General features: G+C 42.9%; 1 protein-coding gene across 9 annotated transcripts in view; it reads right to left on the bottom strand.

Moving 5' to 3' along the window:
* Positions 1-27,641, bottom strand: part of LOC132399784 (cadherin-4-like) — a 689,576-nt gene that overhangs the window by 174,695 nt on the left and 487,240 nt on the right. The window contains exon 1 of one of the 9 annotated variants that reach the window (XM_059980530.1): positions 1,576-2,037. The exons of the other annotated variants lie outside the window; for them this stretch is intronic. Within the exon in view, the coding sequence (XP_059836513.1) occupies positions 1,576-1,614 (39 nt within the window). The 5' untranslated portion in view covers positions 1,615-2,037. Of the gene's footprint in view, positions 1-1,575; positions 2,038-27,641 lie in introns of those variants that run through there. 9 annotated transcript variants of the gene reach the window in all.

Here is a 27,641-nt window from a genome sequence, read left to right as displayed (position 1 = left end):
AAAGGCCTTTTTAGCTATTTCTAAATGCCATGCATAATCAATTACATTTGAAAGCAGTTGAAGTAAATTTAAACGACAGAAAGGTTACAAATTAATAAATTGCATTATATATATATACACAAACACGTACACACACTGGCACACATACATACACATACTATATATACACATTGTATATTTAAGGTGCATTTGACTGACAAACTATAGTCTGATTTATGTACTAGAATAAATAAAACCACTTAGCTTCATTTGTATTTCCATTCACATCAGAAACCTTATATTCAAATGAATCGGTGGGGGCAACATATTATGCCAGTCTCAGCGTAGCATGATGAATTTAGTGCCGAATTCAGCTACAGAGCAGGATATGAGATGTATTGCTGTCTGACCTTCAGTGGATTCATGATAATTTAGCATTGGCAAAAATTAAATTTCTGTCTTAACATTTTGGCTTTACCAATCACTGCACAAAGTTGAATAGTTCCATTTCATTCTGATCTTAGTAAACCACCTTGATATCTGCTTCCAGGCTTGAGCGTTTTCCCATGGTGACACAATTTGTCAATTGAAATTTTTTAAGTTTTAGCATTATTTTAATTGAATATTTCAATTCACAAAACTCAAGATCCCATGGGTTCTCTTAACTAAATTACCAATTTGCTTTGCCGTCTTCAAAGATTTTTGAATATGTATTTCCAAATACCTAATCTTGCATTCCTTGATCTGTGTTTGTGCCCCTTATCTAAGAAAGAAATTTCTGGCATTGGAGACGGTCCAGAGGAGGTTCATGAGGATGATTCTGGGAATGAAGCAGTTAACATTAAAGAGTGTTTGATGGCTCTGGGCCTGTAATCACTGGAGTTTAGAAGAATGGTGGGGGGGGGGGGGAAATCTTTTTCAAATTTATTGAATACTGTAAAGGCCTAAATAGAGTGGACATGGGGAAGATGTTTCTAATAGTGGGAGAGTCTAGGAAGTGCCAAATGGATGATTCAACTGTGCCTTCATTCCAGTCCACTCTACCTCAGAAGGTGGCTTCCAGTCAATCTGACAAGTGGCTAGGTATAGGCAATGCAGAGAAGGTTGGTTCTGACAAGATCCCTATTATAATGCTGTAAACCTGACCTCCAGTACTAGCCTCCCCTTGTCATATATTCCCAGCCCAGCATACAGTCTGCGTCTGATGAAGGGTAAAAATTACCCAGTTAAGTCTTCATTCGTATCATAAGAGAAATCCAATTTATTCAATAACTGCTTTGTCAGCTTACTTTCAGGCACTAACCAGGCAATGGAACTGCTATTGGCAATGCTTTCTGGCAGCACTTACTCACCAACAACCTACTGTCTGATAATGCTGTTAAAAGTTCGATCAAGAGCATTTCAACTCTGTTCCACAAATGAACAGAGCTGAATACAACCGAGAGGTTGAGAATGGCTTGTCGACACTGCTGCTGCACTTAGACCAGGAGTTACATGAAATGGATTGTAACGTTACCAGGAACAAGGATGGAAATCTCTGTTTTTTGTCAGACCCAGCATAAAATAAAATAGTTACGGTTGATGGAGGTTAATCACCTTGGTTCTAGCTGGTACAAAGCTGCAGGAGAATCTCATACCAGTGCTTGACCCTTTAATTGCTTCAACCAATGACTTTTCTTCACTGTTGTTGTATTTATAGTTAGTTGTGACTATTGCTGTCACTTTATTTAATAGGATTTATTATTGTCATGTCCAGTTTAATAGTTTAAAGCGAGCAAGGAATTCCATGGCAACCTGGAATATATGACAATAATCTGAATCTAAGATGGTAACAGTTAAAGATTATTGTAATTTTCAATTCCATCTGCTGTACCCTAGAGCACAACACAGTTAGTATGCCCATGTGTAGCAAGATTTTTACTGTTGTGCTGCGCTATCGCCACGTGAAGTATTCCTTGCCACATTCGTTGGCTTCTGAATGAGTTGATTAGTTCTGAGCGACTCATCTGCCGCCAACATGCTTGATGTTTACCGTTACTGTACTCCCAGGAGATGGTAACAGTTGTTGTGACATCTCATACACTAATCGGAATTAAGCCTAGGCAAAAAGTGGAAAAAGATATCAGCAGCACACAAGCAGGACACAATAACTACCAAGAGGCTGTTGGTATCTCCTCACGAAATTCAAAGGCACTACCATCACCATCATTAAATAAATTATTATGCTGCAGAGGAACAAACTGCCCTACTTCCTTTCACAGCACTTTTCTAACTAAATTCCAGAGGACCAGTATTGAACCTGGACCCTGGAACACTTTGCATTCCCTGAAATAAACCCCAAGAGCGCTGTCCAACGGACAAAGCCTCTGGAGAACAGTACATTCTCTGAAGTTAGCACATGGGTACCATGTATTCTGTATACTTCGTCCCTGGGAGAAGTGTATGTGATTTGATTAGGGTCCCTCGGGTGCTGTGCCTTCTATGAGGTGTCACTGAACACAGCCCCTGGAAGAGTGCATCAGTGCACGGTTACCAAAGGAAGTCAAGTTGTGGAAGGTGAAGAAAGGTAAACACTAAGGTAATGTCCAGGCAGAGATGATTTACAGATAGTGAGAAGTCAGTCCAGAAAAGACAGCCTTTGAAGAGAGCTCTTTGAAGAGTGTAACTTCTCTTTCCACAGCAGGAAACGGGAGACATTTGGCATATCGAGTCAAAATAAATATTCAGATGAGGGCCTCTAGGGTGACACTTACTATTGGTCAATTACTTTACTATTTCTGAAGTACTATTGGTCTTTAATGTGGAGATTCTATTGACTATTAATACTTGTATTATTGTAGTGTGGCAATTGGTGACTGATTATGCAAATTAAGAATGTGAAGAGACACAAGACTGTCAATTGGTCAGTATCAGGATTCAACTAGACCGGGGGTCGGCAACCCGCGGCTCCGGAGCCACATGTGGCTCTTTTACGTCTGTGCTGCGGCTCCCTGTTGCTTTGGGAAATAATTGGTTGTGGCGACCCTTTTCCTGGCACATCCGAACCGACTCACAATTAGACAGCCTACAGGGGTTTGCGAGCACAGAGCTTTGGAGCCTCTGCGCCATGGGGGGCAGGTTGAGGGAGGCTTAAAAGTGAGGCTGAAGATTTCGAATAAAGTTTTTTCCTTCGACTGCAGTTACCGACTCCGTGTCGTAATTTTAGCGCTGCGTGTAGCACACCGCTACATGGTCAGTATTTAATTAAAATGTATTTTATGTTAGTTTGTTAGTTTTTGAAATGTAAATCTAAATTTGAAGATTATGGTGATCTTGTACAATCTAAATAAGACGTTGTGGCGACCCATTTCCTGACACATCCGAATCGGCTCACAATTAGCCAGCGTTCAGGCTAAGGGAGATAGCCTACGGGGGTTTGTGAGTACTTGTCTTTTGCAGCATCCGCGCCCATGGGGGGGCGGGTTGAGGGAGGCTTAAAAGCAAGGCTGTTTAGTTCGAATAAAGCTATCTTTGACTGCAGTTTACTGACTGTGTGTAGCACACCGCTACAACGTGATTTTATCGCTGGCTGTCCAGAGGGGAGGTGCTGAAACGCTTTGTCGCGTGTCTGGAAGAAGTGAAAACTTTCCTGGGCAGCAAAGGGCTCAACTTTCCTGAGCTGGAACAGCCAGAGTGGCTGGAAAAGCTACACCTCATGGTAGACATGACAGCGCACCTGAACACGCTGAACACAGCTCTTCAATGGGGTAAGGACGTACAGCCCTGCACATGTTGGAGGATGTTTTGGCATTCGAGCGCAAGTTGACGTTGCTTGCCAGAGATTTACAGAAAGGCACATTGTCTCACTTCCCCAATTTGAGAGAGTTCAAACAAGGTCATGACATGATAAATTCGGAGTATTTACATTCTGCAATCATCGCAATGCAAACATCGTTTGGGAAACGCTTCTGTGAGTTCAGAGAGGAAAAAAACACATTATCCTTCCCGGTCACTCCCCTAAGCATCGATCCATCCCTACTGAATACGACTGCATTGTCAGGTGTGAGTCAACCTGAACAAGTATGATAAATATTTTAATTGCCTATTATTTTACGTATATTCATATGTTTTCATTGTTCAGTGAAATAGTCCTTTTATTTTTCAGGCTGACAGCTGGCTGACGTTATTTTTGGTTTGCTGCTGGCGGCAAATTTAAGTTTGGCGTTTTTCATAAATAGAAGAAGGACTCAAATGGACGTTGAGTATTTTACTTAAAAGTATCCTTCAACCCAACGTCTTTTTTTTGGAGTTCAAAATGTTTTTGTTGCATGCAGAAATGTAATTTCGTTTTCTCTGCAGGAGTTCATCAATTTCATAAATGCAACACATTATAGTTTGTTTATACGTAGCATAAAGGCAAAACAAAAGGTTGTATGCAGTGTTATTTCAGTTTAAATGTCAAACGGGTTTTGCGGCTCCCAGTGTTTTCTTTTCTGTGGGAAACGGGTCCAAGTGGCTCTTTCAGTGGTAAAGGTTGCTGACCCCTGAACTAGACTATTCTGTACAGAACTGGCAATGTTTATTGTTTGAGCTTCAGAACGGTGTGGTGACAGGGGCTATTCTGTTTTCCTTGTGCACACTTAAGTAAAATGTGGCTGAGGAAAGCACGTGAATTTTTAGAGTCCAGTTAATCGGCATTGACAATATGGTCAGAAAACTCTGTGACACCATTACATCTATTTCATATGATACAAGTGCCACATACTATGAATTCCCTACCGTTAGAAAGAATCACCTTTACTTAACACTCCCATGCCCTGCAAGAATTGTGGCAATTAAAATTTCTCTGGTTTCCAGCAGTTTTCACCTCAGGATACTTTATAATTGGTGGTGATAATCACAGAAGTTAAAAATAATCTGTGCTGCACCTTTATAAGCAGGATTATAAAGCCTATTAAAACTCCTGTGGCTGCAAAGACAAGTGGTTGAAGCAGAAAATAAAGCCTCAACATTGAATCGCCAAAACATAAAGTTCATCTTACATAGGTTTGATGGCTCAGATCAAAAAGAGGAAGCAAGAAATCAAACAGCACACACAAAATGCTGGTGGAACACAGCAGGCCAGGCAGCATCTATAAGGAGAAGCACTGTCGACGTTTTGGGCCGAGACCCTTCGTCAGAACTAATTGAAAGGAGAGATACTAAGAGACTTTCAATTCTGATGAAGGCCCGAAACGTCGACAGCGCTTCTCCCTATAAATGCTGCCTGGCCTGCTGTGTTCCACCAGCATTTTGTGTGTGTTGTTTGAATTTCCAGCATCTGCAGATTTCCTCATGCTTGAGCAAGAAATCAAAATGTTATATTTGCTTCTGAAACGGCAACACTCATTTTCAAAATGGCGCAGACATGAATTTAATGAAAAATTCAAAGGTTGCATTTTTTACAGCTGGAGCTGACTCTCTGCCCTATGAACAGTTACATACAGGCAGTAAAAGATCGATTTCTGTTCCATAACTTACAGATGAGGTTTTCCGGGTTCACACCCCATTAGAGTGCTCAGTTATCTCTTCAAGCTATGTACTGGAGTGGTTTTATGGATAAACGTCTAGAGCACGGGTTTGCCTGGAGAGGTGTCTAAAAAATCTTTTACCACAATTTCACCATTTGGAGGGTTTACCAATTGAAATCAGGACAGAGATGACTTATTTCAAGGGAAGGGTAGGTAGACATTACGTACGTTGAATATAGTGGAAATCAGAAATACAACTGCGTTGCTATGTGTTTGTATTCTGTATTTGCTCAATATTGGCAGAGAGTTGGAGGAATTTACTTCCACATGAACAGCTCAACAGTAAAGCAGAAAAATGCCAACCAAAGACTACTATGACCATAGAATAATATTATTCCAACATGTCCACATCAACTTATGTTGAAGAGAAAATTATCAGTTCATTTCGCTTATTGATGTGTACTCAAAATGGATTATGATCGGATAAGTCATGACTGTAGAATCTACCATCAAAAAGCAGAAATGGATCCTTTCCTTGGCGTGAAATTCTGGCAGAATTGTAGAATCAGGATCAAGTTTATTATAACTGACAAATGTGCTGAAAGTTGATGTTGTGTGGTAGCAGTACAGTGTAAGACATAAGCATTATTATAATAAATAAATGATGCAGAAGAGAAGTAATGAGGCAGTGTTGATGGACCGTTCATGATGAAAGGGAAGAACCTGTTGCTCACATACGGAGTGCGAGTCTTCAGCCTCCAGTACGTTCTACCCAACGGTCATAACAAAAAGATGCATGTCCCAGGTGGTAAGGGTCCTTAACGATGGATGCTGCCATCTTGAGGGACTGCTTCTGAGGATGACTTCAATGATGGGGAGGGCTGTACCCATATTTGTGCTTGCAGAGATACAACCCCCTGTAGCATTTTCAATACTGCAAATTAGAATTTGGATATAAGGTGGTGATGCAATCTGTCAGAAAGCTCTCCATTGTAGATCTGTGGAAATTTGCAGGTGTCCCTAATGACATACTCCAGTAAATCTCCTGAAACTCCATATGAAGTGAAGCCACTGCAGGCCTTCTTCGTCTGACACCATATTTACTTGACAGCCTTGTGATTTGTTAGTATCTACAATTTTTTGATTTGTCCACAACATCCTGGGTCAGTAAAAATATCTGCGTACATGCTAAGAAAGGTCTCAGAGGACAAAGTGCTCCAGGGATACTCTAGCTTCATGATGAAGGTGGCAAAGAGTGGAATTAAAGGTGGCCTTTTTCAGTCAGCTGCCAGTGACCAGTGGTATTCCTCAGGGGTCTGTGTTGGGACAGCTTCTTTTCACATAATATGTCAAGAACTGGATTATGGAATTGATGGCATTATGGCCAGGTTTGCAGATGATATGAAGAAAGATGAAGGGCAAATAGTGTTGAGGAGGCAGGAAGTCTGCAGAAGTACTTAGACAGATGAGGAGAAGGGACAAAGTAGTAGCAGATAGTGTTGGGAAGTGTATGGTCATGCAGTTTGGTAAAAAGAATAAAGGCATAGACTATTTTCTAAATGGGAAGAAAATTAAGAAATCAGAGGTGCAAAGAGACTTGGAAGAGCTCATGCAGGATTCCCTAAAGGTTAACTTGCAGGTTGAATTGGTGCTAGGAAGGCAAATACAATGGCAGCATTCATTTGAGAGAGCTGGAATATAAAAGCAAGGCGTAATGCTGAGCCTTTATGAGGCATTGTTCAGAGTGCACGGAGCATTGTGAGCAATAACGGGCTCCTTATCTTAGAAGGATGTGCTGGCATCAGAGAGGGTCCAGGGGAGAATGGTTCAGGAAATTAAAGGGTTAATGTATGAGGAGCATTTGGTGGCTCTGGATCTGTAGTCACTGGAGTTGAGAATGGGGGCTTTTATTGAAACCTGTCAAATGCTGAAAGGTCTAGATAGAGCGGATGTTTCCTATGGTGGGACAGTCTAGAATAAGAGGACATAGCCTCAAAATAGAGGGACCTCTCTTTACGACAGAGATGAGGAGGAATTTCTTTAGCCAGAGGGTGGCGATTCTGTGGAATTCATTTCCGCAGATTGCTAGGGAAGCCAAGTCAATGGTATAATTAAAGTAGAGTTTGCTAGGCTCTTAAGTAGTAAGGGCATCACAGGTTACAGGCAGAAGGCAAGAAACTAGGTTTGAGAGTGATAACAAACTCAGCCATGATGGAATGGTGGAGCAGATTCGATGGGCTGAATGACCCTAATTCTGCTATGTCTTATGATCTTATAGATCTTTTCTTAACAAGCTTTTTCTTTAAATACTATGCCAAACTACACTTTTCATCAGGTTTTACTCTGGCAGAGCTGTTAATGTATCAGTGTCATCACACAAGGTTGAGCTTGGTGTGATCTAACTTTGAAAGGCAATAGCTGAAACAAATCACAAATGTTTCTAGGGGAATGTTTAAGTCATCAGACAAATATGCAAGCATAAGACTCATATAGTGATGTACTGTGTGTACTAACACTGAACATAGAACAGTACAGAATGGGAATTGGCCCTACGGCCTACCATGCCCATGCTGACCACAAAGCCAAGTTAAATTAATGCCATCTGCCTGGATACAGCATATCCCTCAATTTCCTGCCTGTCCCCGAGTCTATCTGAATACCTTTTACACACAGTTATTGTATCTGTTTCCACCACCTCCAACTCTTTGTGTAAAAAACTTGACTCTCACATCTCCTTTAAGTTATGCCCTCTGGTATTTGACATTTCCACCCAAGGAAAAGTTCTCTGACTATCTACCCTGCCAATTCCTCCCATCAGCTAACAAGATTAGCTTTATTTGTCACACGTAAATCAAAACGTCAAAACATACAATGAAATCCATCATTTGCTTCAATGACCAACATGGTTCAAGGATGTACCAGGGTGGCCTGCAAGTGTCACCATGCTTCTGGTGCCAACATGTCATGCCCATAACATACCAACTTTTACTAATCCGCATGTCTTTGGAATGTGGACAGAAACCAGAACACCTGGAGGAAATCTGGTCACTGGGAAAATGTTCAAACTTCTTAGACAGTGATAGGAATTGAACCCAGATCTCTGGCGTTATGTGTTACACTAACCACTACACCATCATGTTAGTATTTCTATCAGGTCACAGCTCAGCCTCTGATGCTCTAAACAAAACAATCCAAGTTTTCCCAATTTCTCCTTATAGATAATACTTTCTAATCCATGCAACATCTTTGATAAATGTCTTCTGTCGCCTGAGTGCTATCTGATCTCACTGCCATCATGGTGATTACACTGGTGTGCCTACTCTTGTATGAATGCTGTTCAGCTTTCCAACCTACAAACTCTGCACCATTACATTTGGTGGTGGCAAAGCCTTTGTAGCAACAATAGTACAGAACAAGGAGAATTTCAATTACTCTGCAGGAGATAAAATTGTCAGAATGAAAGATCAGTGCTTCCCAAATAAAATGTTGCTTCTGAAATAGAGGCAAGACTGAGTTCTTTGTGAAAGCACTTGAAAGACATCCTGATCTGCAGTCTACAATGGGTTAGCTCTAATTAAATTGCTCAAGACAGAAGCAAGACTGGCAGACTTCCCAATCTCACAGTGTGGCTGACTCTGTGCCCAAGGATAACGTGACCTAAAGATGAACGATGCAACAACTTCATCATCACGGCCAGTGTTGGTGAACTGAGAGCAAAAGAGAGGCAGATCAGATGACACAGTCAAAACCAGAAATCTGGCGTTTCAATCTCAAGTTTCAAAAACAGGTGTGCCACTTTTGTTTTTTGAATTTGCAGCTTTAGATTAGATGTTCATGACAGTTGCAGTGCAAAGAGCAGTTGCTATCATAGAATGTGTAGTGTATTTATCTAAATTAGTTTTTATTTTTCTCTTCCATGCCTCAAAAATGTGATTTACTAATAAATAAGTATTACTTACAAGCTTATTCAAGCCTGGCCTCTTAGATTTTACAACTTAAATAGTAATCTCTTTTCACCAAGAAGAAAGGATTTAAATCGTAAATTTGAGATGTTTAAGTCTTCTCCAAATCTTAAATGCTATCTTGGCTGACACTTCAATCCAGCACCAAGCCACTGCTGCATTGTAACAGGTTTCACATTTTGATCAGACTTTAATGCAGTGCCTTATCTGCTTGTAAAGGTCTGTAACAATAATTCAGAGAAGGCATTTATCCGTTATCACGAGAGCTTTTCCATCAAACAACACAACTAAACAATGTTAAATGCATGGTAGAACAGCAAGTCAGCAAAACATGTCAGTGATAGGATGCAGACCTAATTAACAATTATTTTTAAAAATTGTATTTAGAGACAGATGAAAAATAAGATTCAGCCACTTCTGTGGAGGGAGAGATAAGCAAGGGGCAATGCCCTTAAATATCTAAATTTGATATGAAGTCCCAAGGGCAGTGAGATGAAATGCTGTTCCTCAAACTTAGGTCAGGCACTTTGGAGCAATGTAGGAGATCAAGAAGAGAGGTGCCAGAGTGAGAGATGGATAATGAATATAAGTGAAAGATGACTGCTTTATGGCATCTGCATTCTATCTTGATGATTGAATGGAGATGATCATTGAATTCAATAAACAAAACTGAATGAAGTGTATGTGAATTGCTGTTTCACCTAGACAGACATCTTGGGTCTCTGGACCACGAGAAGCTAACCAGTAAAAGGACAAGTGATGTAGCTGCCAGGAGAGATCCACACCAAAGTGCATGACCGTACACATTTACTGACACTGTATTCCATCTGCCACTTCTTTGCCTATTGTCCTAATCTGTCTAAGTTGTTGCTGTTTCCTTAACACTACCTGCACCTCCACCTATATTTGTATCATCTGAAAACTTGACCATTAAGCCATCAAACCCATCATCCAAATCATTGACATAACACATAAAAAGAAGTGGCCCCAAAACTGACCTCTGAAGAACACCACCAGTCAGCTGCAGCCAATCAGAGAAGGTTCCCTTTATTCCCATTTTTTGTCTCCCATAATTCTGCCAATGGTTTATCCATGCTGGTACCTTTCCTGTAACACCATGGGTTCTTACCTTGCTAAGCTGCCTCTTGTATGGCATCTTGTCAAAGGCCTTCTCAAAGTCCAAGTACACAATATCCACTGACTCTCCTTTGTCTTTGCTGCTTGTTATTTCCTCAAAGGATTCTAACAGATTTCTCAGGCATGAATTGTCATCCTTAACAATCTACTCCAACATCTTCCCAATCACTGAGATCAGGCTAATTGGCCTATAAGTTCCCCTTTTCTGCTTCCTTTTCTTCTTGAAGAGTGGAGTGGCATTTTCAATTTTCCAGGCCTCTGGAATCATTCCACAATCCAGTGATTCTTGAAAGATCATTACTAATGCCTCGACAATCTCTTCAGCCACCTCTTACAGAACCCTGGGGTGTAGTCCATCTGGTCCAGATGACTTATCTACCTTCAGATCTTTCAGCTTCCCAAGCGCCTTCTCCCAAGGAATAACAACTGAACTCTCATCTGTCCCATGACACTCTTCAATTTCCAGCTTACTGCATGAGACTTCCATACAATACATACTTCTGCAAAATACATATTTAGTTCATCTGCCATTTCCTTGTCCACAATTACTATCTCTCCTGTATCATTTTCCATTGATCTGATATCTACTCTGTTACTCTCTATATACAGTATCTGTATATAAAGTAACTTTTGGTATCCTCTTTGACATTGTTGGCTAGTTTACCTTCATATCTTATCATTTCCCTCCTTATGGCTTTTTTGTACCATCTGTAGGTTTTTAAAAGCTTTGCAATCTTCTAACTTCCCACAGCTTTTTGCTGTATTATATGCTCAGTCTTTTGCTTTTATGTTGATTTCGATTTTCCTTGTCAGCCATTGTTGCGTCATCCTCTCTTACAGATACTTCTTCATCTTTGGGCTATATCCTTCTGTGGCTTCCAAATATCCCCCAGAAATACTAGCCATTGCAATTCTGCCATCATCCTTGCTATTGCCCCCTTCCAATCAACTTTGGCCAGCTTCTTCCTCTCATATGCAGGGTGAATTCTATCATATTATGATCATTGCCTCCTAAGGGTTCCTTTACTGTAAGCTCCCTAATCAGATCTGGTTCATTACACAACACTCAGTCCAGAATAGCTGGTACCTTAGTGTGCGCAACCACAAGCTGCTCAAAAAAGACATCTCATAGGCACCCTACAAATTCTCCCTGTTGGAAACCAAAATTAGCACCAACATAATTTTCCCAATCTACCTGCCGATTGAAATCTCCCATGACTATGGTAACGTTGCCCTTTGACATACCTTTTCCACCTCCCTTGGTAATTTGTAGCCCAAATCCTGGTTACTGTTCAGAGGCCTGTATAAAACTCATGTAAGGAGTTCTTCTTTGTGAGGGGTTTTTTCTTTCTTTTTTTGTTACTACATATGTTAATCGAAATGGCTTATTTGTTTTGTTAAAAGTAGGAATGCTTCTTTGTTATGATAAGTGCTTTCTCTCACAGTTTGTTTGGGTTAAAATTACTGATAATGAGAATTGTATTCGTTTGTTGGCCAATTGGGATTAATGTTATTCTTTCTTCTGGATCTGTAAGCTATTGTTGGCGGACATTTTGGGGAGACGGCATGCGGGAGAGAGAGAGAGAGAGGATGTGATGCTGTAAACAGGGTGACGGAACGGACCCCAAGCAGAAGTCCGAGGCCAAGATTGTCAGCGAGGAGAGGAGATGGAGACAGACATGCCGGGGGTGCTTGGTTGATCAGTTCAGGTGATCCGGAGCTGTGAGGCGAGGAGTTCAGAGGGGATTGAATGGTGGCCAGAAGACTTCAGTAATTGAGCTCCAACGGTTGTGCATGAAGTGGTTTGGACTTTGATAAGTTTGGCGCCATTTCTTTATTTTCTTTTCCTTCATATATACTGTATCGTTATTAATCATTTAGTTCTAGTAAATCTATAAAGTGTAATGCTTTAATCACATATGGTGTACTGTCTGTTATTTGGTGAGGTGGGGACATCACACAGCATCCACACTAGTTGATTACCCAGTTTGGCGGGGCCGAAGGCTGCTTCCCCTAGACGAGAGCGAGCTGAGCGAGCCTGAGGCAACCCAGGGGGTTATACTCGCATCAGCGTTTTTCTACCCTTGCAGTTCCTCAACTCCACCCACAATGATTCCACATCTTCCAATCCTATGTCACCTCTTTGTAAGGTCTTGATTTCATTTTTACCTATAGAGCCACACAACCCCTCTGCCTGCCTACCCGTCTTTTTGATACAGTGTGCATCATTGGATATTAAGCTCCCAACTATAATATTCTTTCGGCCACGACACAGTAATACAAATTGCAACATCATACCTGCAGATCTCTAACTGTACTACAAAATAATCTGCCTTTTTCCGTATTCTACGTGCATTCAAATATAACACCTTCAGTCCTGTATTCACCTTTCTTTTTGATTTTGGTCCACCAACTGCAATTTTGCCCTATCCTTCCTGACAGCTTCACTACACACAGCCTCTGCTTCTATACCAACTGCCCCATTCTCTGCCCTGTCACTCAGTTCCCCACCCCAATGCCAAATTATTTTAAACACTCCCACAAGGGTATTGGTGCCCCTCAGGTTTGTTGTAACCCATCCCTTTTGAGCAGGTCATACCTTCTCCAGAAAAGAACCTAATGATTCAGAAAACTGAAACGCTGTTCCTGTACCATTTGCTCAGCCTGGCAATCATCTGCCAGATCATCCTATGCTTACACTCACTGGCACGTGGCACAGGCAGCAATCCAGAGATTACTACCCTGGAGGTCCTGCTTTTCAGCTTTCTATCTAGCTTGCTAAATTCTCTCTTCAAGACCATCTCCCCTACTTTTCCCACCTATGTCATTGGTGCCAAAATGTACCAAGACTTCTGGCTTCCCACCCTCCCCCTTTAGATTGCTTTGGATCCGATTCAAGACATCCCTGACCCTGATGTCTGAGAAGCAATGTACAAACCAAGTGTCTCTACTATTTCCACAGCTTCTAGTGTATACTTCTCTAACTATGGAATCCCTTATCACTACTGCAGTTCTCTTCTTCCCCACTTTCCTTCTGAGCCACAGTGCCAGACTCAATGCCAGAGATTCAGTCACTTCCCCTCGTAGGTTGTCTTCCCCAACAGTATCGCAAATGGTGCATTTATTATTGAGGAGAACAGCTACAGGGTACACTGCACTGACTACCCATTTCCTTTCCCCCTCCTGACAGTCACCCAGGTACCTGCCTCCTACATCTTAGGGGTGGCTACCTCTGTGTAGCTCCTATCTATCACCTCCTCAGTTTCCTATATATCATGGCCCAATGGGAGATATGATGAGGTTACTGAGACCTGATGTTTGGCATCTATGAGACAGAAATCAGTTCTCCAAACCTCAACTGTATGGCCTCGTTAGTGGAATTGAGAACACAATCAGCATTGATCCTTAGAGTGAGGAGTGCAGAAAGTTTAATAAGATATCTGTTAAAATGTGCACAGGTAATGGAAAAAAATAAGATGGTCAACACTGTATCAACAATGAGTAAATCATGAGAGGGCAGGATCTTGGAAAGTGGGATCAGTTGGCTTAGGAATTCAGAAGATGGAAGGAAGAGTCCATGGTCTGTGATGAGGAATCCCAACCAAACAAATGGTTAATCATGTATTCTGCTATTATGGGACCTTGTTAACTGCCAATGAGTTAATTGACAACGGATCTCTATGGGCATCCTAAGGATATCAGAGATGCTGTTTTCCTCTTTGCAGAGGACATTTGGTACTAACAGTTGGCCACATATTCTCCCACGTCAATATAGAGACTTCAGATTTAAGCTATTTTATTAACCAATTGAAATGATATTATTTCCCAGAAATGCTGCTTTAAAATAGAGTTGAATGATTAACTCAGAATGGTGTTTCACAGCATAATTAGGTTAGTGCTTTCTTCAGTCTTAGACTAGCACTACATCTCAAAGCAGTGCCTGATGAAAGTAACAAAGGAAGAGCATGAATGAGCTTGTGATAATGAAATATTAGGTGAGTGTTGGACAAGAGTAGCCATTGTTCAGTAAAATCAACTGAGGAATTGCTGATTCAATTGAAGATAACTATCTCCTGTTCTCTACAAGCATGCTATAAACAAAATCACATAAGTAAATTGAAATTGTAGAGAAACAAAGCAGTGTGAATCATCTGGCTGGTTTCAATTTAGAAGCAACATCTTAGAAATTCTCACAATGAATCTACTTTCTTTAGATGAATCCACAATTATTTGCAGCCTGGCTCAACATTATGAATCATCCTTAGTTTGATTACATGCTCTTAAAGGTTTTTAGAGAATCCTATTACTTGTTCTTGCCTTTCTTCCTCTGCAGCACACATGATTGCCTCAAACACCGTTCCTAGTGAGATTCTGAAAACCACAAACCTTTTACAAACTAAAAGCTGATCTCCAACTGGTCAGACAGCAGCTACGGAGAAGAATAAACAGTCAATGTTTCAGGCTGAGACACTATATCAGGACTAGAAAGAAAGGGAGGACAATCCAGAATAAAGGAGGCGGAAGGACTACAAGCTGATGAGTGATAGGTGAAACCAGATGGGGGAAGGTGGGAGGGTGTGGAAGGGAGATGAGGTAAGAAGCTAGGAGGTGGTAGGAGGAAGAGGTAAAGAAGTTGAAAAAGAAAGAATCTGATAGGAGAGGACAGTAAACCATGGGAGAAAGGGAAGGGGGAGACACACCAGAGGGTGGTTGATGGGTAGTTTAGGAGAACAGAAGAGGGAAGCTGCAATGGAGAATGGAAAAAGCATGAAGCAAAAGGTGGAGAAAGTACCCCTTTTATTCCTTTTCTGCTCCTAAATAAATCACTGCTATTGTCTAAAATCCAGGTTTCTTAACAGACATTCATTGATATTGGTTTCTTAAGGTTGTCACAGCAGGGGTTGGTAATGGGGACAAACTCCCACTACCTATTAAATACTCCCATGGTGTGTGTTTCAAATAGCCTCTGACCACCAAGTCCAGCTCCTGGCCTCATGTGTGGCTCAGCTACCAAGCCCAGTGGAACCATTTACATTAACAGGAGAAGGGGCAAAGGCGGATTAGTGCAACCTTAAAACCACTGGCAGATGGGGCTCATCAGCTTATCAGATGGTAGCTCAACTAGAAGAAGGAAAACTTTGATCTCAAACCTCCAATGTCTAGCGGCTATACCCACTCTTGGGGAAGACTTCAGGAGTAAGCCCAAAGGGAAAAGTCTGGAGTTGGAGGCCCTAAGTCATTCCTACATAGAGTTCAAAGCTGACTGGCAACTCCTGCGATGCTGCTGGTACCAAACTGTACCTGTCTCCGCGATTCCTTTGGATTCATCAGACGTGTGGAGAAGTGGAGCTTGCTACATGGACAACAGTTGGCTCTCCATATCGTGCTGCTCTGGCTTGCGTATCTAGACAGCTAGGACGCAACATCCTTAGTTGACTCCATCCAATGGAGGCCTGATCATTGACATTGCATGGTGGTGTTCTGAAAGCTGGAGAGATCAATTCTAACGCTTGACTATTAATTTGCCTGATGACCTTAAGCTCTGGCTTTACGTGAGCAAAGCAAAGGGTTTCAGGTCTGGTATTCTGTAACTTACTGTCTCAAGTTTAGGTTTTCCTCATGTTCTGTTAAGTCATTATTAATTAATCACAGTATTCAAGCAATTAAAAGAAGGTGGAGAGGGCTTCAATATTATTTGTTGGTAAAGAGTTATAGTTTCTTCACAAAATTATTTCAAGAGTAGAACGGAATGCTGGTATGCAGCATTTATGTGCTACAAGGAAGAGTAAAATCAAGATATATGCACTAATTGAACAATTTACTTTTATACTCAGTCCAGGAAATACAAAACAAAGATTACAAGAAAACCAGAGTGGCATAGCTAGTAGAATTGCTGCCCTCGCCAGCAGTCCTGACTGCTGGTGCGTCAGCATGGTGTTTGCAAATTCTCCCTGCGACAGTCTGGGTTTCCTCTTGATGCACTGATTTCTTCCCATTTCACAAGAGTTTGTGGGTTGGAATTAATCAGAACATAGAAGAGTACAGCACAGGAACAGGCCATTCAGCCCACAATGTTGTTCTGACTCAGCTAGAAAGCAAATCAAAAACACCCAGACACTAACCCCTCCTACCTGCATATCCCTCCATTTTCCTTACATCCATGTGCCTATCCAAACATCCCTTAAAAGCCTCAAATGCATTTGCCTTTACCACCACACCAGGCAGCGCATCCATGACTCTCTGAATAAAGAACTTAACTCTCAAACCTATCCCCCTCACCTTCAAAAATGCCCACTGGCTTTAGATATTTCAACCCTGGGAACAGATACTCCCTGTCCACTCTATCTATGCCTCTTCTAATCTTGTAAACTTCTCTCTGATCTTCTCTCAGTCTCTGGTGCTCCAGAGAAAACAAGTCCAGTTTATCCAGCCTCTCGTTATAGCTCATGCCCTCTAAACCAGGCAGCATCCTGGCAAACCGCTTCTGCACCCTTTCCAAAGTCTTACCATACTTTCTATAGCGGGGCGAAGAGAACTGCATGCAATACATCAGATGTGGCCTAACCAGAGTTTTAAAAAGTTACAACATAACCTCTTGACTTTTGAACGTAGTGCCTTGACTAATAAAAGCAAGCATTCCATAGGCCTTCTTAACCATCTTATTGACCTTATCAAGCGGTTAACTTGGATGCCAAGATCTCTCTGCTCAGCAACATGGTGAAGAATCTTTCCTTTGGTGTACTGTCTCCTTGCCTTTGCCCACCATGTTGCAACACCTCATATTTATCTGTCACCGGTCAGTTCTCTGCCCATACCTGCAAGTGAGCTATATCGCACTGTATTCTTTGCCAGTCTTCTACACTATCCACAACTCCACCAATCTTGGTATCATCCACAACCTTACTAATCCACCCATCTACATTTTCACCCCTCTACATTACAGACAGCAGAGGTCCCAGCACAGATCCCTACATTTTCACCCCTCTACATTACAGACAGCAGAGGTCCCAGCACAGATCCCTGTGGAACTCCACTAATTACAGACTTCCAGCTCGAATAAGTCCTTTCGAACACTACGCTCTATCTTCTATGCACAACCCAGTTCTGAATCCAAACAGCCAATTTGCCCTGGACCCCATGCATCTTAAACTTCTAGATTAGCCTCCCATGAGGGGTTTCGTCAACCACCTTACTAAAGTCCAGGTAGACAACATCCACTGCCCTACCCTCATCTATTTCTTTCGCCACATTTTCAAAAATCCCAATCAAATTGGTACAGCATAACTTTCCCACACAAACCCATGCTGGCTCTCCCTAATTAGTCAATGGGTTTCCAAAAGCTCATACATCCTATACCTATGTCTTTTCTCCAGCAATTCCCTTACAACTGACGTGAGACTCACCAGTCTATAGTTCCCAGAGTTTTCTCACGTTCCCTTCTTTTTTTTTTTTAAATAATTTTTTATTGCATTTTTAAATGATTACAAAGTATGAAAAAACAATGTATATAACCCATACCCCCTCCCCTTAACCCCTCCCCCCTAACTACCCCTTAGAAAAAAAAGAAAGAAAGAAAGAAAGAAAGAATGCCTGGTGGTTGGAAGATCTCCACATGCTCCATGGAGTTCGTAATAATTTTAATATGTATATTTATTTCTTTCCCCTAGTAACCAATTGTTTCATCTTAAAAGCATCTATATATTTAATCCTGTCTTTTGTAAATAAGGGCTCCAAATTTTCAAAAATGTTTCATATTTATCTCTTAAATTATAAGTAATTTTTTCTAATGGAATACAACCATAGATTTCACGTTCCCTTCTTAAGTAAAGGTACAACATTAGCCACTCATCAGTCCTCTGGGACCTTGGCTAGGAGGACACAAAGACATTGGTCAAGGCCCCAGCAATCTCATCTTTTGCCTCCTTCAATAACCTGGGGTAAAACTCTTCAGACCCTGAGGACCTATCCACCTTAATACTCATTCGGAAGCCAAACACTTTCCCTTTGTTGGCTTCCAAACACCCTAACGTATTTATACACTCGGATCTGGTTCTCCAGAACCCATTCCTGAGGTACTCATTAAGTACCTCACTCACATTCTTTGCATCCAAGTAAATGCTCCCCCTTTATCACTGAATGGCCTCGCCCTCTCCCGAGTTAAAACTATAAATTGCTCCTAGTGTGTAGATGAACAGTTCATTTTTTTTAGGTGGGTGTGGGACTTAATAGGTAGTTGGAGAGAATAAAATTAGATAAGTACAAGCTGGTATCAGAAAATTAAAAAAAAACTGCAGTTGCAGGATATCTGAATTAATTAGAGAATGCTGGAAAATAGCAGGTCAAGCAGTTTCTGTGAAAAGGGTAACAGATTAGCTGAAAAAGATGTTTAGATAAAATGTCTCTATTTGCATAAATGGATTCTTGACACACCAGAAGGCCTGCTTCTGGTGCTGTGTAATGCAATGACACTATGACCACAGGGAAGTAACCAAAGAAATACTTGTTGCTAAAAATGAAATTTATCAAGGAAACATAAATCAATCAGTTAAGCATCTGTAATCTGAAGATTTGTGAAAGCATATTAATGACAGAAGTAACCAGAATCCAGGAATACCGCAATCATTGATGGCCAATTAAATATTCCAATAGGGCAATCCTTAAAAATAATCAGTAACACTTACCGTAATTATTTAAATAGAATGAGCATACCAAGGTAACCAATATAAGTAATTTACCCAGCTTGATGAAGGCCTTTGAAAGGTCTTACCTATTGATCAAAAATAAGTCCACAGCAAAGAGAGTTAGAGGACATGTAGCAGAATAGGTAGCTGTCCGCATTCATCATTAGGCTGAAGGTAGGACAGAAGATAACCACTTAGTAGATCAGAAAGAAAAAAGGGCAAAGGCGACCGTAGAAAGATCAGTACTTGGACGACTTTTGTTCAAAATCTGTATTAATAATTGACGGTGGAATCAAATCAGGCAGCACCAAATTTGGAAGGAAGGAACAAGTCACAGGACTGGTTAATATTGATGAGAACAGCAACAAACAACAAAGCATTAACAGATTAGCAAAACAGTGATATATCTGGAAAATAAATTTTGACATACAATCGTATGATAGCATATTTTGGTGAGAAAAATGAGAACATACTACTGAAGTGGGAAAATTAGTATCTAATTGCGTCAGAGGAATAGAGAAATGTTAGAACAAATTCACAAATCAGAAAAAAATTGGAGCAGGTTAATTAGAAAATAATAAAATTATATGAAGCATGAGTTTATTTTCAGAGATTTTAAACTGAAAAATAATAACATTCAATAAACACAAAATGCTGGTGAAACACTGCAGGCCAGGCAGCATTGATAGGGAGAAGCACTGTCAACATTTCGGGCTGAGATCCTTTGTCAGGACTGACTGCCTGCTGTGTTCCACCAGCATTTTATGTGTGTTGTTGTTTGAATTTCCAGCATCTACAGATTTCCTCTTGTTTGAACATTCAATAAAACCTTTTTTAGATGATTTTGGAATACTGTCTACCATTTGACGGTAATTTAAATGATTAAATAAATCAGAGATGCTGATTGCCAGATTATCATTTAGACCCTCCTGATTTATTAATATTCTGAAAGGGAGAAAATCCTCCATCTTTAACTTGCCTGCTTATATGTGTACTGCCTTGCAAAAGTCTTCAGCCCCCACAACTGTTTTCACATTTTACAGTCTCATTTTCCAAATCTGAAATATGTTGAAGTAAGATTTTTTGAGCTAATCTATCGAATTTTGTTCATCATGTCAAATCAAAAGCAAATCCCAAAACCCGTCAACAATTTACTAAAATTTAAAAACCAAAATTGTGAAGCTGAAAATGTTTCCATCCCCAAAGCTAAAGTCATTACCTTACAAACTCACCCAATTTATTGATGTAGAAAATTGAAGGGATCACCTGTTTTCAATGAATTTATAAGAATAAGAAGCTGCAGGGGCTGGAAATCTGGTCAGGATTGATGGGAAGATGAATGCTGCTACATACATGTAGATAATCTCTGGCAGAAAGATTAAACTGGAGAGTAAGTTAATCTTCCAGCAGAACAACAATGCAAACCACACTGCCAGAGCAACCATGGAGTGGCTTCAGATGAAGAAAATTGATGTCCTTGTGGTGACCCAGTCAGAGTCCTGAACTTAAACCAGTTGAACATCTCTGGTAAGACCTCAAGATTGTTGTCCAATGCTGTTCTCCAGCTAACCAGGCACAGCTTGAGCAATTTTAAAGGAGGAATGGGCAAAGTTTGAACCATCACATTGTGAAAAGTTAATAGAGACTTATCTAAGAAGACCAATGGCTGTAATAACTGTGAGACAAGGTTCAATTTAGTACTGAGCAAAAGGGGATGAATAATTTTGAACCACTGACACTTCAGTTTTTGAATTTTTAGTTTTTCATGCTTTAAATTTTTCCTTCTTTTTTGGATCTACTGTAAAAAAAAAAGTGGGGAAATTCTCAGTTAAATTGATCAAAATCCCTGGTTTTTTTTTTACAAAAACAACTATAATTGTAATTAAAGAGCCCTTAGAAGTGAGTCTCTAGGTCATAGAATTTTTTTTTATAAAGGTATATTCCTGCCTTGAAAAATCCTTCTCACTAGCTGACACGGACATAAAACAGAATTGTGATGGCATCACGTCAGATGTATGACAATGAAACATAAGAGCTTGCAGATGCTAGAACCAAGCAAAAAAGCAAAATACAGGAGAACTTCAGTAAGTCAAGCATCATGTATCAGCGGAGGTGAAGGCATCAGTGCCAAGAATGCAGAGGGGAAAATGAGATGGAAGAGGGAAGGATGAAGCATGGACTGCCCAGTGATAAGCCCAGCCCATCACAGGTAAAGTCTTCCCCCACCTTTGAACACATCTAATGAAGCATTATCACAGGAAAGCAGCATCCAGCATCAGACACCCCCACCACAGTGGACATGCACGTTTCTCACTGCTGCCATCAGGAAAAATGCACAGGAGACTCAGGACTTACTCCACCAGGTTCAGGAACATCTAATTACCCCTCAGTCATCAAGCTCTTGAACCAAAGGAGATCACTTCATTTGCCCCATCATTGAAATTTTCCCACACCTCTGGACTCACTTTCAAGCTCTCTTCATCTCATATTCTCAATGGTTATTGCTTATTTATTTATTATTATTCCTTTAATTTTGCACTTGCACAGCTTGCTATCTTTTGCACACTGGTTGAATGTCCAAGTCTTTCATTTATTCTATTATCGTAATTATTCTATTATGGATTTATTGAGTATGCCCAAAAGAAAATGAATCTCAGTGTTGTACATGGTGATGTATGTGCATTTTGATAATAAATTTACAAGTAACTTTATTATCAAAGTACATGTATGTCATTAGATACAACCCTGAGATTAATTTTCTTGCCGATAATCACAATAAATACAAGAAATACAATAGAATCAATGAAAGACCACACCAAATAGGACAAACAACCACCGATATCACAAAATAAACAAGCTTTGAAATTATGAAAAGAAAGAAAAAATGAAGTAATAATAATAACATAACATATATGATTTGAAATTATATGCTCCATCAGTTAATTAATTCAAAGAGTAGAACTACTGTAGTTTTGAAATGATATAAACATGAACTTTAGGCTGGATAAATACAGAACACTAAACATAAAGAAAAGTGCAGAAAAAACTAATGGAATACAAAATAGCAGCAGGATACAATACGACTGATGGATGCATATGAAACTTGTAAGTATCTGGGTAGAGAAAATAGATTGTAATGTGATAAAGGAAAACTTTTGACAGAATTTACTTCAAGTCTGAAGAAAATCTGCCAAACAGAGCTCAACAGCAAAAAAATATTACAAAGGCAATAAATACTTTCACTATAACTATATTAATGTATTCTTTTGGCATACTGATGCACCATCAATAACTCTCGGAGATGGGAGGCAAACAATAGGCTTTTATTAGCAGCAAAATGAAACACGGCATCTCTGAGACCGAGGGTGGAGCAGTGCCTCCAATCGCCTTTATACAGGGGTCTGTGGGAGGAGCTACAGGAGCAGTCAACAGAGGGGCGTGTCCAGACAGGTATACATAGTTTATCACATTCACTCCGCCTTTGTTTAAAAGAGAGTCCCCACGGGGAGAAGTTTCTTACAAGTATATTTACAAGTTAAGTCCATCAGGCAGTCGAGTCTGTCGCTGCGATCTACGTAGCACCAGTGGTGATTGCACCGGTGCCAGTGGTTATTGCACCAGTGACGGTGGTTGTGCTGGCTCCGGCCTGACTTGAGGTAACAGCACTTTAGACGTCAGTAATCCCTCATGCATGTGCGTGACGCCCGGTATGGGAGTGTTGTGAGGAGTCTGTGTAGGGCTTGGTGTGTGCAGTATCTCGTGGGTATATACATTGGTGGGTACAGGGTTCATAGTCACCGTGGAGTGTTCGGGGTAGGGGTCTGGTGCTCCTGTGGGTGCCAGGTCGCAGATGTAGACCGTGTCCTCCCGCCCATCAGGTAAGACCACGTAGGCATACTGGGGGTTCACATGAAGTAGGTGAACCCTCTCAACCATTGGAGAGGATTTATTGCTCCTCGCATGTTTCCGGAGCAGAACTGGCCCTGGGGACATCAGCCAAGCCGATAGGGTGGTCCCAGTGGCAGACTTCCTGGGAAAAGAAAGGAGTCACTCATGAGGGGTGGCATTGGTGAACGTACAAAACAGGGAGCGGATGGAGTGGAGTGCCTTGGGGAGGACCTCCTGCCAGTGAGAGGTTGGCAATCCCTTTGACCTAAGGGCTAAGAGTGTGGCCTTCCACACAGCGGCATTCTCCCTCTCCACCTGTCCATTCCCCCGGGGATTATAGCTCGTGGTCCGACTAGTAGCAATGCCCCTAGCCAGCAGGAACTGGCGCAGCTCGTCACTAATAAAGGAGGACCCTCTATCACTGTGGATATAGCAGGGATATCCGAACAGAGTGAAGAGCTGGCGCAGGGCTTTTATGATGGACGTGGCAGTGGTATCAGGGCAGGGGATGGCAAAGGGGAACCGCGATTACTCATCGATTATGTTGAGAAAATAGACATTGCGGTCGGTGGAGGGAAGGGGGCCCTTAAAGTCGACACTCAGTCACTCAAAGGGGTGGGTGGTCATGCCTTGATAAGTCATGCATTTTCAGGACGGTAGAAGTGCAGTTTGCACTCAGTGCAGACTTGACAGTCCTTGATCATTGTCCTGATTTCCTCAAGGGAGTAAGGCAGGTTCCGGGCTTTCAGGAAATGGTAAAGTTGGGTGACCCCTGGGTGGCAAAGATCTGCATGGAGGGCATATAGCTGGTTGGGCTGCGTGCTGGCACACGCTCCCCGGGATAGGGCATCAGGGGGCTCATTTAGCCTTCCAGGCCGGTACAGGATATCGTAATTGTAGGTGGAGAGTTCTATTCTCCACCTCAAAATTTTATCAATTTTGACTTTGCCCCGTTGTTGGTTGCTAAACATGAACGCAACTGATCGCTGGTCGGTCAGCAAGGTGAAACTTTTGCCGGTGAGATAGTGCCTCCAGTGCTTAATAGCTTCCACTATGGCCTGGGCTTCTTTCTCCACTGCGGAGTGCCGAATTTCAGGCCCCTGAAGGGTATGAGAGAAGAACGCTACTGGCCCGCCTGCCTGATTGAGGGTAGCAGCCAGTGCGAAGTTGGAGGCTTAACTCTTTACGTGGAAGGGAATGGTCTCGTCCACCGCATGCATCGTTGCTTTGGCAATGTCCCCTTTAATGCGGCTGAAAGCCACGCAGGCCTCGGCTGAGAGGGGAAATGCGGTGGACTTGACCGGGGGGGCGGGCCTTGTCTGCGTAATGGGGGACCAATTGGGCATAATAGGAAAGAAGCCCAGGCACTGTTTGAGGGCTCTGAGGATGGTGAGGAGAGGGAGTTCCAACAGGGGGCGCATACGGTCGGGATCAGGGCCAATGACCCCGTTCTCCACGACATACCCAAGGATAGCAAGTTGGGTGGTTCCGAACACACACTTGTCCCTGTTATAGGTGAGGTTAAGAGCTTTGGCCGCTTGGAAAAATCGTTGGAAGTTGGTGTCGTGATCCTGCCAGTCGTGAGCGCAGATGGTGATGTTATCCAGATATGGGAACGTGGCCTTCAGTTGGCACTGGTCCACCATCTGGTCCATTTCCCTCTGGAAGACAGAGACACCATTCGGGACACCAAAGGGGACGCGCAGAAAGTGATAGAGCCTGCCGCCCGCCTCGAAGGTGGTGTAGGGGCGGTCCTCTGGGCGGATGGGGAGCTGGTGATAAGCGGATTTCAGATCTATTGTCGAGCACACCTTGTACTGAGCTATCTGGTTGACCATATCCACAATGCGGGGTAGGGGGTACGCGTCAAGCTGCGTGAACCTATTGATGGTCTGGCTATAGTCCACGACCATCCTATTTTTCTGCCCAGTCTGAACAATGACCACCTGGGCCCTCCAAGGTCTTGTGTTTGGCTCAATGATCCCCTCCCTGAGCAGCCGCTGCACCTCCGACTTAATGAAGGCCCTGTCCCCCGCGCTGTACCTCCTGCTTTTAGTTGCCACAGGTTTACAATCGGGGGTCAGGTTGGCAAACAGCGGTGGAGAGGCTGCAAGTGGTGTCAGTAGCGCGGCTGTTGGCATGGTGCTGGGTGGGATGTGCGGGTCGATGTGTGTGTGTGGTCAGTATTGGGGTATATGATGAAGTCCCACCAAACTGAGGATTCCTGACAGTGAGTGGTGGGAGGGGCCCGTCATATGCCATAGTCACACTTTTGAGATGGTTCTGGAAGTCCAGCCCCAATAGCACAGGTGCGCACAGTTTAGGCATGACCAGTAGCACAAAGTTCTGATCTTCTGTGCCCTGCACCACCAATGTTGCTACACAACCCACCCGGATGTCTGTGGAATGCGACCCAGAAGCCAAGGTGATCCTCTGACTTACCGGCCGTGTCACGAGTCCGCAGCGTTGCACTGTGTCTGGGTCAATAAAACTCTCAGTCCTGCCCGTGTCAAACAGGCAGCTAGTCCTGTGCCCCTCCACCAGGATGTCCATCATTGACCTTGCGAGTTGGTGTGGAGCACTTTGGTCCAAGGTCATGGAGGCCAGAGTTGAATCGCCATCTTGTTGCCCGGTAAGCACCCGTGGGTTGGAGGCGGGGCGAGGTGGCGCCGGCCAAGATGGCCGCTCCCATGCCTCGCATGCGGCAGGCAAGCATGATGGCGGCGACCAAGATGGCTGCCCCCATGCCTTGCACACGGCGCTGCTCGACCCCGCTCGTGGTTTGGACATACAGGCCTTGGCGAATTGGCCCTTCTTTCTGCAGCTGGAGCAGGTAGCTTCTCTGGCCGGGCAGCATTTTCAGGGGTGCTTTTTGAGTCCGCAGAAGTAACACTGCGCGGACTTGCGACTGACAGCAGCCATGGTCGATTCGCTGGCGGGTTGTGGGGACTTTACGGACTCACGACTGGCAGCAGCCGAGGTCGATTTGCCAGTGGGTTGCGGGGTTTGCAGTGTCCACGGGTCTGGTGGGAGATTACGCACCTGGACAGCATCAGCATTGTGCAGAGCGGCCTCCAGCATGTCGGCCAGCTTGATCACCAAATGTAAGGTAAGATCAGCGCGTTCCAGCAGCCACTGGCGCACGTACACTGACCTGATCCCCGTAACGAAGGCGTCTCTTACTACCAGCCCTGCATGCTGCTCCGCCGTCAGTCCCCTGCAGTCGCAGGCCCGCATGAGTGTCTGTAGGGCCCGGACAAACTCAGTGCTCGACTCTCCGACCCGCTGCTGCCATGTCGCTAAGCGATGTCTTGCATAGACGGTGTTCACTGGCCACCGGTATTGTCTTTTGAGGTCGTCCAGTGCCCCCTGATAGGTCGGCAGGTCCCTGATCAGGGAGTAGACCCGCGGACTAACCCTTGAGATGAGAATTTTGTGCATCGTTGCAGGCTCGGTCACACGAATCTCTTCCAGGTACGATTGGAAGCATGCAAGCCAGAGTTCAAAAGCGATGCTGGCTTCTGGAGATTGAGGGTCAATACCCAATCCGTCGGGTCGTAAAATGCTCTCCATGTTTTAAAATTGCTGCTAATAAAATTGATGCACCATCAATAACTCTCAGAGATGGGAGGCGAATGATAGGCTTTTATTAGCAGCAGAAATGACCACAGCATCCTGAAGACTGAGGGAGGAGCAGAGCCTCCAACCGCCTTTATACAGGGGTCTGTGGGAGGAGCCACAGGAGCAGTCAGCAGAGGGGTGTGTCCGGACAGGTATACACATAGTTTACCACACATACTATCTTGGCCTGAATGGATCTAGAAAATTTCCAAAGAAACATAAGAACTGAGATGACAAATTTCAGAAAATATTTTGTATATTCGAATGCACTCCAGCGACCCACTTTCTGCACAGGCGAACTGGCTCACAAATAGCCAGCACGTGGGGGGAGATTTTGGTAATGCACCTCTGACGTCATTTCTGCCCGGAGAGGGCGGGGGCTAGGGATTAAATGCCAGCGCCGCGGAGTTTGAATAAACTAGTCTCGAAACGACTTACCGACTGTGTGTCGTTATTTCAGCGCTGTGTGTAGCACATCGCTACACTGGTGACCCGACGGTCCAAACGTGATTTGGACCAAAGATTACTGACTCTTCATCTGTTCACACAGTTTCACTAAAACTGCCGACTTTCTGGACACTGCAACCACGCGTGTGGTTTAGCCAAGCAGAAGCCCAGTTCCAGATTCGGCAGATATCTTCTGATTCCACGTGTTACTATCACGTGGTGAGCTCCCTTGACTAGGAGACGGCCGCCCAGGTTGCAGATTTCATACAGTTGCCCCCAGAAGAAGGCAAATATGAAGCATTCAAAGCGCTGCTCATTGGGACCCTTGGCCTCTCACAGCGTGAGTGGGGTGCCCGCCTGCTTCACCTAGACAGTTTGGGAGACAGATTGCCGTCAGCATTGATGAACAAGATGCTGGCCCTGGTTGACGGACACAA

Source organism: Hypanus sabinus, chromosome 9 (genome assembly GCF_030144855.1).
Source record: "Hypanus sabinus isolate sHypSab1 chromosome 9, sHypSab1.hap1, whole genome shotgun sequence".
Classification (NCBI taxonomy): domain Eukaryota; kingdom Metazoa; phylum Chordata; class Chondrichthyes; order Myliobatiformes; family Dasyatidae; genus Hypanus; species Hypanus sabinus.
This window is presented reverse-complemented; position numbering and strand designations above follow the sequence as displayed.